Source organism: Mastigoproctus giganteus, chromosome 7, assembly GCF_048544385.1.
Source record: "Mastigoproctus giganteus isolate SK-2022 chromosome 7, ASM4854438v1, whole genome shotgun sequence".
Classification (NCBI taxonomy): domain Eukaryota; kingdom Metazoa; phylum Arthropoda; class Arachnida; order Uropygi; family Thelyphonidae; genus Mastigoproctus; species Mastigoproctus giganteus.
In genome coordinates this window covers 198,699,350-198,716,419 of record NC_143581.1, presented here as the reverse complement: position 1 = coordinate 198,716,419, position 17,070 = coordinate 198,699,350, and the positions used below count along the sequence as shown (strand labels likewise).

General features: G+C 37.5%; 1 protein-coding gene across 1 annotated transcript in view; it reads left to right on the top strand.

Moving 5' to 3' along the window:
- The first annotated feature begins 1,303 nt into the window (after nucleotides 1–1,303).
- The window catches only part of LOC150083542 (dnaJ homolog subfamily B member 12-like), a 106,323-nt gene continuing 90,556 nt past the window's right edge, over nucleotides 1,304–17,070 (top strand). Inside the window, exon 1 of the mRNA XM_090377349.1 lies at nucleotides 1,304–1,497. Within this exon, the coding sequence (XP_090233475.1) occupies nucleotides 1,365–1,497 (133 nt within the window). The 5' untranslated portion in view covers nucleotides 1,304–1,364. The remainder of the gene's footprint in view (nucleotides 1,498–17,070) is intronic.

Here is a 17,070-nt window from a genome sequence, read left to right as displayed (position 1 = left end):
GATATTATTCTTGCATTTCTCATGCCGTATTGCGATATCAACTTTGGAACAGTGATCTGCCACTGAGCCCGTATAACGCACTGAACCCTTTGCTCACCTCAGTTACCACGAAAGTTCACCTTGCGTATTCCTTTACAATTTTGGTGGCGCGAGGTGGTTTTACCGTTCGACACCATTGTATATTTTAACCAAACTCATGGCAGGCCACAAGCATTATAACCGTCGAATAGGCCACTGCGCTCAAATGATCTAAATAATAATATCATCGGCGTATTTTCTGCACTTCTATCAACGAGCCTACCCCGATCTTAATGTCTAGTTACTAACTTTATCGTCACTCCAAGAGCTCTTCCACGAGTCGACTTGAAAATTGCTAGAAGTAGAGCGTATACTTCATTCTCAATGTTGATGTTTCACTTGATATCGAACATAGGACGTTATTTAAAAATGTAATTTTTATGTTATACTGTACTCACTTTCAATAATACCTGTGTTGTTTTTAACTTCTGAAGGTAAGGAAATAACGTGTAATGACAGTAATTGTTAAAATTTACCCCCAGAGGCTCACATCCGGTGAGTATGGGATTGGCAGATTAAGGTGGAAGGAAGTTTTAAGACTTTATAATTATTATTTTATTTTATTTTTCCCACGCCGTTCTTGTCAGTCGGTCTTCACGAAATTTCAGACAAGCAAAACAACTCCAGGTATAATAGCCTTCGCGGTGACGCGGTGGTTATAATTATCATCCCTCCGACTCCAGTGAGAAAAGGTCGCGTTCGAAACGGTCAATAACGTAAGGAACTGTTTTTAATGGGTTTATTTCACTCCATGGTTCAGTTAGTCAATCTGAGGCAAGGACAGCGAGGTATTTACCTTCGGGAACTTGGCTTTTTTGTCCAGCTAAACAGGCAAACTGACCAGAGAATATACGCAATTTACAAACATAAAATACACATGGTAAATGAGGTGATTCTCGGGTGGCCTAACGTGATAGTTTTTTTTTTTTTTTCATCATTATTATTACATAACAGGAGAAGTCGATGGGCTTAATTAAAGTGGGACCTTATTGGAGAAGGTGGTATACCAGCTCCAACCAATCAATCACGCGGAGAAAGTGCAACGGTCCATTTAATTGTCATTAGAAACATCATGACAACGTTTAAACATCATACCTTTTTCAATAATTTCAGCATATATGGCCCTCCGATCGATTATTTGGAATAAAGGTCAAAGTATCATTCGACCCTGAAGTACACAGGAAGGAAGCAACAGATATTTTGCAAAGACGGAATATAGATGGCGTCAGGATGCTTCTGTGATAAACTACGCTGTGCAAGAGCATTACGAACATAAAACAGCAGATATGGAAGGGAATAAGGATGAAAGCGAAAGATGTATACAATTAGCACAAAAATGTATTAATGACGGTCAGCACGAGAGAGCACTGAAATTTTTATATAAAGCTGAAAAACTCTACCCTTCGCAAAGAGCGAGAGGTAGGCTAATTTTGCTTTTAAAATTGTATAATAAAGCGTGCGCAATAACTAGAAAAAGATGATAATCAATAATTTAATTTCTTGCTGATTATATAGGCCTGTATACCTTTCCATAATGACACACCAAAGAGGAAACGAGTCACAAAATCATAATTGTTTTGGTATTACGTTGCCTCTTTTTATTACATTCGAGTGAAATAACCCACATCAAGCACGGATATTGCGAAACTGTTTCTGAACTTGCTTTCTTGAATGTTATAAATCTCTAAATCTACGATATATAAACATTTGGAAAATGTGGGGGGGGGGATATCCTGCATTTCTATTCCCGGACCACCAATTTTAAATTGCACTCATAATTAAAATTATCACTAGGTTTTATAAGTGCCTCAGTCATACCATGCAGTAAATTTGGGATGTTTATCAGCTTTTTATTTTAAGGACATTTGGTTATTTTATATGACGAAAAACAAAAATCTTACGACATTGCCTTAGCAAATGGTGACGCTCAATTCAAATTGTTTCACTGTACGTAGGTCAATCACAGTAACTCAGTATGTGTTTATCAGGCATTGGAATTTATCAATGGCATATACTTAAATTTAGCCCCCTTAGTAATCAGCAGTTCATTGAATTTTATTTATTGGGTAAAATAAATAAAATTGCCATCATATTATTATCTGTCTCACATGTAATTGTTATATGCTGATGTTAGTGAACTTTATACAGTAAAAATCTCATTTTGTGTTTTTGTGTGGTGCTTTCCAAAGTAGTAGTAGAGGCATGTGATGCCAGAAAGTAAGCTTATGTAGCATCAGCCAAAAAAAAAAAAAAACACCCATTTCACATATCCATTTGTGATAAAAGCTTGTCCAGTCCCTCCTTGAATTTATTTAAGCTACTAACTTCCACGACAGATGGAAGTTTGTTCCAGCAACCAACCACCTGTTGGAAGGTAAATTTCTGCACATCTATTCTACAATTGTCTTTTCTCAATTTGAATTTATGCTCCCTCAGGTTCATAATCAAGAGGAAGAATCTCATCAGAACTGAGTCTGCTCAACCCATTCAAGCAGGGGCATCCACAGAAAATTTTCCAGGGGTGGACAAAGCTTGGAGACAAATAATTACATCAATAAATTTGTATTTATTTAATTAATTTTTTTTTGTTTTTTTTTTCTCAAGTAGATTATAGAATACAGTATTGCATCAATAGAAAAACACATACATAATGTATATAAATTGACAATATAAAGGAAACAAGAATTAATATATATATAGATAATAATAATTTCAATAATCATGTATCGTATAAGAATTGAATTCTCCGTCTATCACTTGCAAACCTGTTGATGACATTTTCAATAAATTTCTTCTTTACCGCTTCCTCTTCTAGTTTCTTCCTGTGCACACTAATCATACATAAACCTGATAAGCGAGTTTCTGAGATAGTGGACCTTAACCATGTTTTCACACGTTTCAAAGTGCTGAAACTCCTTTCAATGATACAGGTCGTAACAGGTAATGTCATACCAATAGTTATTGCCGAATTAATAGAAGGGAAATAGTCGCAATGTTCCAAAACTTCTGATAAAGTTTGGGGAATATCAGTCGAAGGAAAATTTGTCCATTTTTCATACCACGTCATTGCCTCTATTTCTAAATATTGTAAATTGTATTTTTTGCTTACTCTTTTGATGTTGTTTTGGAACTTTATTTTATCTATTTTTAGAATATTCTTGGGATGAAACTGAAATACTGAAAATGCTATTTCGTTATCCGAGGAAAATCTTGATTTTAAGGATGAAATTAAAGAATCTAAGTATGGGATAAATATTGATTTCTTATAATAGTCTTCAGGTGTGATTCCAAGATAATTGCATCTGTATTTCTGTATGGAACATCGTCTAGGTATTTCTATTTTCATTGTTAATTTTTCAGCCATATCTAGTGAAAGTTTATAAATCTCTTCAAATTTTTCTTTAGCTTTTTCCCTATGAAATGCAAATATTTTAAGTAAGTCCTCAATATGTTGGTGAGTGGCTTGTAAATCTACATCTATGGCTTGTAATGTTTGGGTTATTGGTTCGGGAATAGCAGAATATTTTGATATTATATTTAAACAAATAATAAACATTGAAGTACTACGTGATGTTACTAAGTGATGCGCTTCTTGATGTGTTGATCATCTCCAGTTCATAGAAATTTCTTCTAATTTATTGAAAATGAGTTAAATTCTTTGAAAAAACCAATATACTTTGATATTTCGAAGTCCATCTAGTTTCTGAAAGTAAAGGAATTGTTGGCACGATGGCTCTTCGTTTTAGACTTTCTCTAAAAAATTTTACTATAGATTTTATAATTTCTATTGTCTGGTGAACTTCTGGTACAATGTTTAGGTCATTCACAACTAGGTTTAATTATTATTATTAGCAGCCATATGGTGCAAGGAAGCCTGAGGCTTATGCTGCACCAGCCAAAAAAAATTCCCAAGTTACCCTGAGAGAGAGAGAGAGGAATCACCAAGAAAGAGAAGAATGATGATGATATCCAGCTCAGGACCCTGGGTTTTCCAAGCCCATACTCACCAGATGTGAGCCTCTGGGGTTGTCTGTGAGAAGCACAATGTATGTAAGTGGCTTTTGGATATATATTTTTTATCTGGGCTTGAACACCAGCTTCCTTTCCTGCCATACTTGCACAGCCATCGTATCCTTGTCCAATTAATTTGTTCATGTCCAAACCATATTCAGTATATTTATTTAAAATAGCAGAACTAATACTTTTTGCATCCATATCATAGAGTTTTGTAAATCCTAAAAATTCTTCCCTTATATTTTTATTTTCGTCAACAAACCTAATGCCAAGTGAAAGCTGCTCTATCCCAGCAATATCTGTGGTTTCGTCCGCTAAGATTGAAAATCCAATAGATTTATTTGTAGCAGATGCAATGCTTTCTCGTATTTCCATTTCACAAAGTTCTATTAGTTGATGTTCAATTCTTACAGAAGTGTACAGGGCATTTGCAGGAGCTTTCATCAAATGATCTTTTAAAATTAAGTCTCCCACTTCGATCTGAAATTGAAATAAATCATGTAAATTTCCAGAATCACTCCTTTTTCCCCATAACGGCAAATCATGTGTGGCACAAAATACAATGGCTGATAAAATAGAACATAATTTAATTCTATTGGACTCTATAGTTTTTGTATTGATTTATCAATTTGGCAAATTATATCTTTTTCTGGATGTTTGTGGATTTTTATAAAAATCTGTGCATCAATGGCAGCTTCTTTGTGCCATTGAGATGACATGTGATTTCTGGCGGCTTGGTTAAAATCTTTATATTTTATAAATGGAGTTTTTATAAATGCGCCTTGACAACCCCGATGTACTTTTGGTACAAACAAAATCCAATATTTGCAAGATGCACCTTTTTGTAGTTTTGAATAACACAACCGTGGTGAGTATTCCTCTAACCAAGCAAATCTAAACTGTCTCTTTCTAGAAGAATCTTTTTTGAAATCATAGTCCTTGTTGGGAACATAAATATTAGAAAGGATTTCAAATTTTAAAGTTGGTGTTATAGCAGAAACTCCAACGTAAGAACCAATATCATATTCTAATAAATTATTTGATGAAATTGACTTGATAGAGTCATTTTGAATCGATGTTCCAGGAATCGGATCAACTTGTGCATCCGAAGGCATACATTTTTCCTGTTCAATTCCTATTTTACGTCTTTTTGCATTTTTTTCTTGGGAAGAAAAATAATTCCTTATATCCATTTTGAAAGAGGAGAAACACAAATAAGAAAATGTTTTTTTAGAATAAAACTATAAATACATTATTTTCATTTTACATCGATTTTAATATAATATCGGTGTTTAAATACACCATAGATAACTCTTAATAAACTACAAAGTAGTTGTTGTAGGCATCATTTGCTCTTTCTCATATTGTGCTCTGCCTTCACGACGAGTTGCCATGATATTGCACTACTTCGAATAAGTAACTCTTCACTAATAGAGAAGGCTATTGTTACTTATTCTCAGTTGAGTACCACCACCCAGACAGCACTGTTTCACGGCTATTGGCCGATCATCAGCGGGTGGGCAGGTACCCAGGTAATGCAGACATGACGACCCAGTTGTGAAGTTAATCACACAATATGAGAGATGCCAAGAGGTGTACATGTCAATATTTAAAATAAATAAATGCACAAGGCATAATACTTTAAGAGTTTGGTATCTATATAATATCGGTGTTTAAATACACCATAGATAACTCTTAATAAACTACAAAGTAGTTGTTGTAGGCATCATTTGCTCTTTCTCATATTGTGCTCTGCCTTCACGACGAGTTGCCATGATATTGCACTACTTCGAATAAGTAACTCTTCACTAATAGAGAAGGCTATTGTTACTTATTCTCAGTTGAGTACCACCACCCAGACAGCACTGTTTCACGGCTATTGGCCGATCATCAGTGGGTGGGCAGGTACCCTGGTAATGCAGACATGACGAAAAAAAAAAATCGATTTTAATGAACTTTAATTCTTGGAAAAAAAGTATATGGAATTAATACAGTTTTTAGCACAATTTCATATATAAAAAAATTGACCGGCATATTTAATTAAAAATCAACTAATTAATTAATCCCAAAACCCTAAATTAAATTATTTCAGTTTAAAATTGAAAAAAATCATAAAACTAACAAGTAAAATAATATTAAATTACATATACTTACTTTTAAAAATGTATTTTTCTTTTTAAATTTGTTTCACTATAAATTTACAATTCACAATTCACTCAGTGACTCACTAGACACAGAGGGCAAATGAACTGGTTGCTGTTCACAACAGTAATGAGCATTTTTTTCACAAATCAGAAAAAAATAAACCAAAACAGGAACACATGTTTTTTTGCTGCAATAAACCAAAAACAGGAACACATGTTTTATTGCTGCGATAGATGAAACACATGTTCCATGGTTACCCCGCTGAGGGCCGAAACCGGCCAACCCCTAATTAAATTTTAAGGCAGAAAAAGCGTCCTATGGTTGACTGTGTAAGGTTACATATCTCAATCACTTTTATGTTTATAATTTGTGGAATTTTTTACTTGATCCGGGGGGGGGGGGGCAAGTGCCCCGTTTGCCCCTCTCTGCGGACGCCCATGCATTCAAGGCCTTATACACCTAAATCAGATCACCTTGCACGTGCCTAGTCTCTAGATGCTGCAATTTGCAGAACTTAAAGCTTGAGCCTTTCTTGGTAAGAGGACCCTTCGTTCCCCTCACCAATCTTGTTACCCTTCTCTGTACTCACTCAAGCAACTCTACATCCTTCCTAAAGTGAGGCCTCCAGACCTGTATGCAGCACTCAAGGTGTTGCTTGACCATTGCCTTATACAAATGGATAATCACCTCCTTTTTCCTACTAGAAAAATTCTTGTATGTCTTTGATAATATCCCATGACCTGCACTGCTCAGAAAACTTCATATCTGACTGCACAATTACTCCGAGGTCTTTTTCATTTTCTACCACCAGTGTAGTCTTGTTACCCTTCTCTGTACTCACTCAAGCAACTCTACATCCTTCCTAAAGTGGGGCCTCCAGACCTGTATGCAGCACTCAAGGTGTTGCTTGACCATTGCCTTATACAAAGGGATAATCACCTCCTTTTTCCTACTAGAAAAATTCTTGTATGTCTTTGATAATATCCCATGACCTGCACTGCTCAGAAAACTTCATATTTGACTGCACAATTACTCCGAGGTCTTTTTCATTTTCTACCACCAGTGTAGTACCACACAGTTGGTACGTTTCTTTGGGATTACTTCTACCCATATTCAGTTCTTTGCTTTTGTCAATGTTAAACTTCAATTGCCACTTCTCAGCCCATCTGCCCAACTTTTCTAGATCCTGTTGCAGTAGCACACTGCCATTACTGTCATTAGCAACCCTGCCCATGTTTGTATCATCTGCAAACTTGGACATTAAGCCTGATATACTTTCATCAATATCATTGATAAATATACAAAACAACAATTGGCCCAACACTCAACCCTGAGGGAATCCGCTAATAACTTTGGATGCCCTTTGCATCCAAAGCAGCTGTTCAAAAATATACACGCCCTTCTCCTGAGCTAGCTATATCATATCAGTTTACACTATTAAATTCTTTAAGTCTTACTTACCTTCCAGCATTGTACTCTAGGCTGTAGGCAGGTACCTTATTTGTTACACCATCATCCCTGCTCTGCTATAAAAAAAAAACAACAACAACAAAAAAGTATGTTCTTATGTGAAGATAACCTTCTCTCATATCAATTGTCTGTCTCTCCTGAGCTGAAGTACTTTTTGTAACGAAATACTAATTACTACATTTGTGGATTTTTAAAAAGGGTCAGAATTTATAGAACTATTAATGAATTTTTCCAGATTCAGAATTACACAGTCTATTTAAAAAAATTTCATTTTAAAATAAAATAAGTAAAAAAAAAAAAAAAATGTATACTGCAGCCCTTAACCCACTGCAGGATGGAAGCCTCCTCAACAATTAGGGGCTTACATCTAGTGAGTATGGGTTTGGCACACCTAGGGTCCTCGGCTGGATATCATCTCATCATTCTTCTCTTTCTTGGTGATTCCTTTATCTCTCTCTCTCTCTCTCTCTCTCTCTCTCTCTGGGTAACTCAGGGAATTGTTTTTTGGCTGGTGCAGAATAAGCCTTGGGCTTCCTTGAACCATATGGCTAATAATAATAATAATTCATGTCGAGGGAAGTGGACCATAATCTGACACGCTGGTCCAGTGCAGGTTGGCAGATCGACCATATTTAGCAGTCAGGGGCTTGAACCCCAGTCTGCTCAAGGAGTGTGTGCTACTGCTCTTCTGCTCCTGACCACTTGGCTATGGAGGCCTACCCCATTAAATAAATAAGATGGAGTAACAGTGTTACAAGCACAATTATAAATCATTTTCAAAGTTGTTGACTTCACTGAGAAAATTTTAGGATTATTATTGCATTTCATTTGATCACTCATTCTTTAAATTTATTGGTGGAAGTTTATTCCAACAGTCAGTTACTCTCTGGCTGAGGGCCAACCTACATCTAGTCTACAACCATCCTTTTTCAATTTAAATTTTTGTTCTTTTGTATGTGTTTCCTGAAAATGAGTAAACATGCCATCAGCATCTTTACTTATTTTACTTAGCCTTTTAAAGCCTTAAATAGGTCCCCATTTAGAGGCTTAGTTTCCAGATATTGCACTTTACAGAACTCAAGTCTTTCATGGCAGGAATACACATTTTTGTCTCAAACTATACAGGAATTTTTCTAGCAGAGATAAGGAGGTGATTATTCCCTTGTATAAGGCAATGGTTAGGCCACATCTTGAGTACTGCATACAGGTCTGGAGGCCTCATTTCAAGAAGGATGTAGAGCTGCTGGAACGGGTACAGAGAAGGGCAACAAGATTAGTGAATGGAACAAAGGGTTGCTCTTACGAAGAAAGGCTTAAGTTTTGCAAATTACAGAGTCTGGAGACTAGGCACCGGTGAGGTGATCTGATAGAGGTGTATAAGGCTTTGAATGGTTTGAGCATGCTCAATGCCAATGGGATTCTTCATCTTGCTCAGAATAATCAGCTCAGAGGGCATAAATTCAAATTGAGGAAGGACGGATGTCGGATAGATGTGCGGAAATTTGCCTTTGGCCAGCGGGTGGTTGGTTGGTGGAACCGACTTCCATCACTTGTTGTTGAAGTTGATAGCCTAAACAAATTTAAGGCTCAACTGGACAGGTATTTCGAGCGAACGGAGGGGTGAAATGGGAGTGGTGTGTTTTTTGTTTTTTTTTTGGCTGATGCTGAATAAGCTTGCTTTCTTGCATCATATGCCTCTACTAATGCTAACTAATCTAGATGATTCCTGCACCATTCCAACACACCTTTACAACTCGTTCTAACTGAACACAGATGATATCCACAGTATACATCTTTCACTTGCCTGTCACTCCAACAGTTTACCTGTTACCTCAAACAGAGTCCCCACATCATCAACCCAGCAAAGTTAGATGCATACTCTACTCTTTGAAGAGCAACCCAGCTGCCATCTTACTCATGCTTGGAGAAGCTTCGGTTCCAGCTGTATTCACTCACTGTGATTTAGGTAGGGTCATCTTTCATAGCAAACTTAGATTCAGCCATCACATTAACAGACTCCTCACTTGTGCTACATCCGTCAAATGGAAAGCAAAATATTACATCTCAGATAAGGCCCTAAGAGCAAAATTATGCAGTCTATTGTATAATCCCTACTACTTTGTGTGCCGGTCGGTCTAGCCAGGTTGGTAAAGTGCCTGCCTGGCAACCCAAAGGTCGCAGGTTTGTATCCCGCCTCGGGCTTGGATCAAAGTACTGCAAAAACCTTGGGAGGTGCATTATGGCCACAGAAGCCGATGCGCCAACAACTACCAAAAAAAAAAAAAAAAAAAACTACTTTGTGCTGCAGAGAACTGGACTTTGGCCACATCAGTAAATTAAGAGAGGCAGCAAAGGGGCTAAGCAAATCCTTAGCTATAATTATGAGAGCATCTTTGGATTCAGGGGAAGTCCCTGGAGATGTGCAAATGTATCCCCAATTCACAAGGGAGATCATAGGTTGATACGAGTAATTACAGACCTTAGCTTAACTTCTGTTCTAGGGAAAATAATGGAGTCACTGGTTAAAAGGTAATACAAGACCATCTAGACAGGACTGCAGTTATACTTCAGACACAGCATGGGTTTGTTAAGGTAAAATCTTGTCTGAACAAATTGACTGGGTACTGCAATTCAATCACAAAGGAACTGGATGCCAAAAATTATTTTGATATCATATACTTGGATTTCAGGAAAGCTTTTGATATTGTTGCATTTAAAAGGCTGCTGTACAAATTGGAGCAGTGTGGCATTGAGGGAAAGCTACTGCTATAGATAAAAAGAAGGTTGAGTGGGAGAAGACACCATGGTTATCAGTGGACACTGCTCTTTGTTTACTAATTTTAGTGGAATCCCACAGGGTTCAATGCTGAGCCTATTGTTGTTTTCTATATTTATTAATGATGTTGATGAAGGTATATCAAGCTTAATGTCTAAGTGTGATGATGATGATACAAAGGTTGGCATGGTGGTTAATGACAGTAATCAGGGTAAGCTACTGCAAGAAGATATAAAAAAAATTAGGCAGATGGGCTGAGAAATGGCAGTTGAAGTTTAACATTGGCAAATGCAAAGTACTGCATATGGGTAGCAGTTATCCTAGATTAATATACAGTAACCCCATAGTAATGTACCAACTGTGTGGTACTACATTCAGGGTGGAAAATGAAATACTGTAGATGGATAATTCTGCAGTCAGATATGAAGTTTTCTGAGCAATGCACATGGGCTGCCAGGACAGAACATGGGCTTTTGTCAATGATAAACAGGAATTTTGCTAGCAGGGATAAGGAGGTAATTATCCCATTGTATAAGGCAATGGTTAGGCCACTTATTGAGTACTGAATACGAGTCTGGAAGCATCATTTTAGGAAGAATATAGATCTGCTGGAATGGGTGCAGAAAAGGGCAACGAGATTGGTGAAGGGAATGAAAGGGTGGTCTTACCCAGGCAGGCTTCAGTTCTGCAAATTGTAGCATCAGGAGACTAGGCACCTGTGAGGTAATCTGATTGAAGTGTTTAAGGCTTTGAATGGATTAGGCAAGCTCAGTGCTGATGGCATTCTTCCTCTTGCTCAGACTACACATGTGAGGGGCATAAATACAAATTGAGGAAGGATGGTTCCAGGATAGATGTGTGAAGGTTCCCCTTCAGCCAACAATTGTTTGATTGTTTGTACCAACTGTTGTTGTGGACGTGGGCAGTTTCAATAAATTGAAGGAAGAACTAGACAAGTTATTGGAGGGGATGGGCAGGTCATATGGGAATTTTTTTTTTTTTTTTTATGGCTAACACTTATATACTTGATTGCTTGCATTAGATAGTAGTATCAGTAGTAATGGAGACATGTGATGCATGAAAGCAAACGTGTTAAACTTATGTAGCACCAGTTCCAAAAAAAAAAAACAATTTCACACATCCATGACCTCTAAAAGTTTGTCCAGTTCTTCCTTGAATTTATTTAAGCTATCAACTTCCACAAAGAAGATGGAAGTTTGTTCCAGCAATCAACTACCCGCTGGCTAAAGGCAAATTTCTACACATCTGTTCTACAACTGTTTTTTCTCAATTTGATTGTATGCCATCTCAGGTTTGTAATCTGAGCAAGAAGAAGAATCTCATTAGAATTGAGCCTGCTCTACCCCTTCAAGGCCTTGTACACCTCAATTAGATCACCTCACAGGTGCCTAGTCTCCAGATGCTGCAATTTGGAATTTAAGGCTTTCTTTGCAAGAGGACACCTTCATTTCCCTCATCTTGTTGTCCTTCTCTGTACTCACTCAAGCAACTCTACATCCTTCTTAAAATGAGGCCTCCAGACCTATATGCAGTACTCAAGGCATGGCCTGATTGTTATCCCATTGCCTTATACAAAGGGATAATCATCTCCTTTTCCCTACTAGTAAAATTCCTGTATATCATTGACAATTTACCCCATGACCTGCTCTGGCAGCCTGTCTGCACTGCTCAGAAAACTTCATATCTGACCACACAATTACTCCCAGGTATTTTTTTGTTTTCTACCATCCTAATGTAGTACTTCACAGTTGGTACATTTCTCTGAGGCTATTTCTACCCATATGCAAATTCATTGGATTTTATTTCAGCTACTGCATTGAACCCCACAACCATAAATTGAAATACTCCCACAATTAAATAGCATAGTAATCTATTTAAGTCAAATGCCCTTTATTTTTAAAGGATTATACAAATTATCGGAGGATTGAATAAATTACTAGAAGGAATGGATATGTGAAAGTGGCTAAAAATATTTTATATATTTATTTTATTTTTTTGCTGATGATGTTTAAGCTTAATTCCTTATGTCATTTTGTCAATACTAATACCAGTACTAACTGCTTTATTTTAGCTACAATAAAAATATCTAAAAACTAAATAACATCATATTCATATGGTGAATATGATGTCTTTAGTTCCCACATGGATGACTTTGTGCCTTTCTAATACTTAACTGAACAGTTTCAACAATGAGTTAAGGTTTCCCACAGTGTCTATCAAGTGCAATGTTGCCTGAAGGCCCTTCTTGCAGGAAAATATTTCATCCTGGTGACTAACTGGTTAGGGATTAGTATTTGTTACTTTTTGTACCTCTTAATAGTGTCTTTAGCCTTGTATATGCTACTTGTTTTTGTACCTCTTAATAGTGTCTTTAGCCTGGTATGTGCTACTTGTTTTTGTACCTCTTAATAGTGTCTTTAGCCTGGTATGTGCTACTTGTTTTGTCTATGTTGTTGTTCACCTTGTGTAAGCTGAGGGGGGGAATCCTGTAAAGCTATGCAATATCATTTACACTCCATTGGGTCAGGTCAATACAGTTCGTCTTGTAGTGAAACACTGCTTTTCATTGCAGTGGCATGTTTTCCACTATACCAAAGCTTATCAAAGTTCACTTGCCTATGCAGGTATTGTAATGAAAAATAAGAGAAATTCCTGTATAGTTAATGGCCATAAATGGTAAATCAGCTAACAGTAAATCAATGTCTTTGTTTTCTAAAAAGGCATCACAGCAGTATCCTATGTTAACAAAAAAGGCCAGAATGTTATTCTGATGCAAGTGCATCATGGAAGTAAAATTGATACTTCAACAACCACCAATTTGCAAGAGATATTTCTTATTAACAACCCACATGCAGGTGGTAATATGTGAAGAAGGCTATTCATAAGAAAAGTAAAAATTATTGCAATAAAAGATGGGCACATGAAGCAATGTATTGCTGTCGTTCAGAATTTTCATGTAGTGACTGTCACAAGAACCTTGGGGGAAAAAAGGATATGAATGATTTCATGTTTATAATATTTATTATGCACATACCAGAAATTTATTATTTTATTGAAATAACATTAATTTCAAAGCTTTTTTCAAAAATATCAGCTTAATTTGTTGTGTTGGAGTAATGCCTTGAGGTTGTCAGACATTCTCTCAGATATGCCAGACAAGCTGTACTTGCTACCTGGGAGTCTAAAACACTGATGGAACTGATATTCGGGTGACACTCAAGTCAAGTGGACCCAATTACTGCGAGGTCCAGATGGTCTGTGGCAGCCAAATCCTCTGCTTGCACCTTCACGATGGTGGGACTGTTAGTAATCCTGGGTATAACCTCCATGCACAAACACATGGTGAGTGACCACCCATGTGTGAACCAACATAAGCAGGGGTCAAGATGTGGCACCCACACCACATGGAGGAATGCTGCCCCTCTGTGTTACCAGGCAGCACTAGGTGGTAGATAACTCTCATCAACCGGTGCAATACCACCACTTTGCTTATTGGAGGCTTGAAGTGGTGGAACCCATGTTTAGTCTCCAGAGCTAAGTTCCGGTCAACCCTTCCCCATGTCTTCCATCATGCAGTATGATTGATGACTTTTGAGGTTATGATGAACATTGTGGCGAGATCCAATCTTCCTTACATTTCGAGGATACAGCTCTAAAACGGTGTTCGCAGGCTGGCCGCTAGTCAGTACACCGGCCGAACCTATTTGTAACTCTTTATGAGGCTTCTGGATCAGCTAGTGTATTAGCGTATAATCTTGCTACCTCTATTCTGCCATATAATGACTGGAGGGAGTCGAAGTAGTGTGTATGCGGAGGACATTGTCGAGGCCACGTTATGTCAAGGATTTGGGTATATTCTTACCATGTGTACGCCCTATCCAAAAATTTCACTACTTCATACATCGTGTCCCACCACTTTTTCTTACCATTGAATACACCATGAATTGTCAAACTAATAGAGTAAGCTTATCTGCAAAAAGATCTAAACCTCCCAAACACTTCCTAATTAATTTCACAAATATACGTGGGCACCATTTCCAATGATGTCCATTTCCACTTGCAGTCTGCCAAACCCCATGTACTTTTTCTGACAGAATCTCAGTTATCAGTTGATTCAACTACTGCTCATCTCAGTTGCCCAAATTATTCGCTCTATGATTCCTTTCGCCTCAAAGGTGGTACTTGTGCATATGTCCATTCCGATATTCCCTGTCAGAGACTTTGTAATTTGGAATCTCCTCTTTTCGATCTCCTCTGGCTTAGTATTATACTTCCCAACTGGGAAGTATAATACTTCCCGGTTGGGAAGTATTATAATGCCACATATTATAATGCTTCATAATGCTACCTGGCTGACAAAATTTTCTGCGGAGAACACTGAATATTAAGCAGACTTATGTGATTCTTTCCCTCCTTCTGGTGTTTACATAAGAAAAGACTTTTTTTTATAATCTGCCTTAACTTGCCTAATGGCCTTTGTGAATTGATTGCGGTCTAGTTTATATCTGCATCATCTGATAATTTGTGTCCCATGCATTTTTCTTCTCTGCCACAAGTTTCATAAGTTCATCTGATATCTATTTAGGCGTATACCTTGAGGAGCATTTCTTAGTTGGTATGAAAAGCCTAGTAGCTTCTATGATTAATTCTTTGAACACTTCCCATTTAAAATTAACTGATGGTAACATCATCAGTTGATCATACTGTATATAATTTAAAAATGTCTGAGACCAATGTAGTCACCTTTATGAAAATAACAACCCCTCCCTTTGGCCTTTATAGTAGTTACATCGTTGATGAGAGCTGGTAGTTACATCTATGATGTGAGAGCTTTGTTGATTATGATGAGAACCTTGTCGATCAATTCGGCCCTGGAAAGATTGTGCAAGGCTCAAGGGGTAGAATTTTTTTCAGCCTGGTCTGTACTTGTTAACAGGAGAAACTGCTTCTATAGGGATGGGATACACTTAAATAGAAAGGGTGCAAAAATATTTACTGATGCTATTGAGGCAGTGTTAGGTGGGTCGGAAAACTGCTAGCTTGAGGAGATACAAGGACTAATAGATTAACAGTAGCCATTGGCAGAGGTGAAAGTGATTCTTGCACTGCTTCTATTGGAATGAGCAGAAGCCTGAAAAACAAGATGCAGGATATTTCAGATACTGCTGGGAGTCATTTCTGTACAAGTAAACACATGGGTTGTGTTAGGGTAGCTAAGAATATAAACAGGTGCATGTATACTTGTGTGTAAACCAATGCTAGGAGTTTGGTAAATAAATTTGATGAATTTGAGGTATTGCTCAAAGCATCAAAGGCAGATATTGTTGGGATATCAGAGACGTGGTGTCACACAGATATAAGGAATGCAGAACTAGAATTTGGGGAGTACAACATCTACAGAAAGGTTAGACAGGATAGGAAGGGAGGAGGGGTTATGCTATTAGTTAAGAAACACAAAATCCAAGGAAGTGAAGCCAGTCGACATCCCTGGACAGTGCAGTGTCAAGTCAGTTTGGTGTGACATAAACATTGGGAGATCAAAATTGAGAGTAGGATTGTGCTATAGGCCTAATGACTCTGATAAGAAACTGTACAGGGAAATAGAGTGGGCCAGTAAATCAGAGAGTCTTATAATTGTGTATTTTAATTTCCCAGATATTGACTGGAATTTGTGGGTTGGTCACTCACACACTAGCAAGGCTTTTGGGGATTTATTGAATGATTGTTTTCTAAATCAGCATGTTTGGAAGGCAACTAGAGGGAGTAATACTCTTGATTTGATTATTAGTAGTGATTCTTCATGCATTAAGAATCTGCAGATAAAGGAACCACTAGGTGGCAGTGATCACAGTGTGCTGAAGTGGGATTTACTCAAAGAGGTAACTACTATCAGGGGTAAAGGGAAGGGTTATTGCTTTTGTAAAGACGACTACGATGGTCTGAGACAGTATTTAAATTCTATACAGTGAGACCAACTGATGATGTTACCAACAGCAAATTCAAAATGGGAAGCATTCAAGGAACTTATCTTGGAAGCTACTAGGCTTTACATACCAACTAAGAAATATTGTTCAAGGTTTAGGCCTAAATGGATGTCAGATAAACTAAATTTAACCCCGGGGGCTCGCATCCGGTGAGTATGGGCTTGGCACACCCAGGGTCTCGAGCTGGATATCATCGTTCTTCTCTTTTCTTTCTTAGTGATTCCCTTCTACTTTTGACTCTCTCTCTCTCTCTCTCTCTCTCTCTCTCTCTCTCTCTCTCTCTCTCTCTCTCTCGGCGTAATTCGGGAACTTTTTTTTTTTCCTGGTGCGGCATAAGCCTCAGGCTTCCTTGCACCATATGGCTATTAATAATACTAATAATAATGAGACATATGGCAGAGAAGGAAAATGCATGGGATACATATAAATTAACACGTGACACAGAAGCCTATGATAGATACAAGTTGATCTGTAACCAAGTTAAGGAGGTTAGACAGGCAAAGGCAGATTATGAGAAATCTTTGGCAAGAGATGCAAAGAAAAACAGCAAAGAGTTGTTTACTTATGTAAACTCTAGAAGGA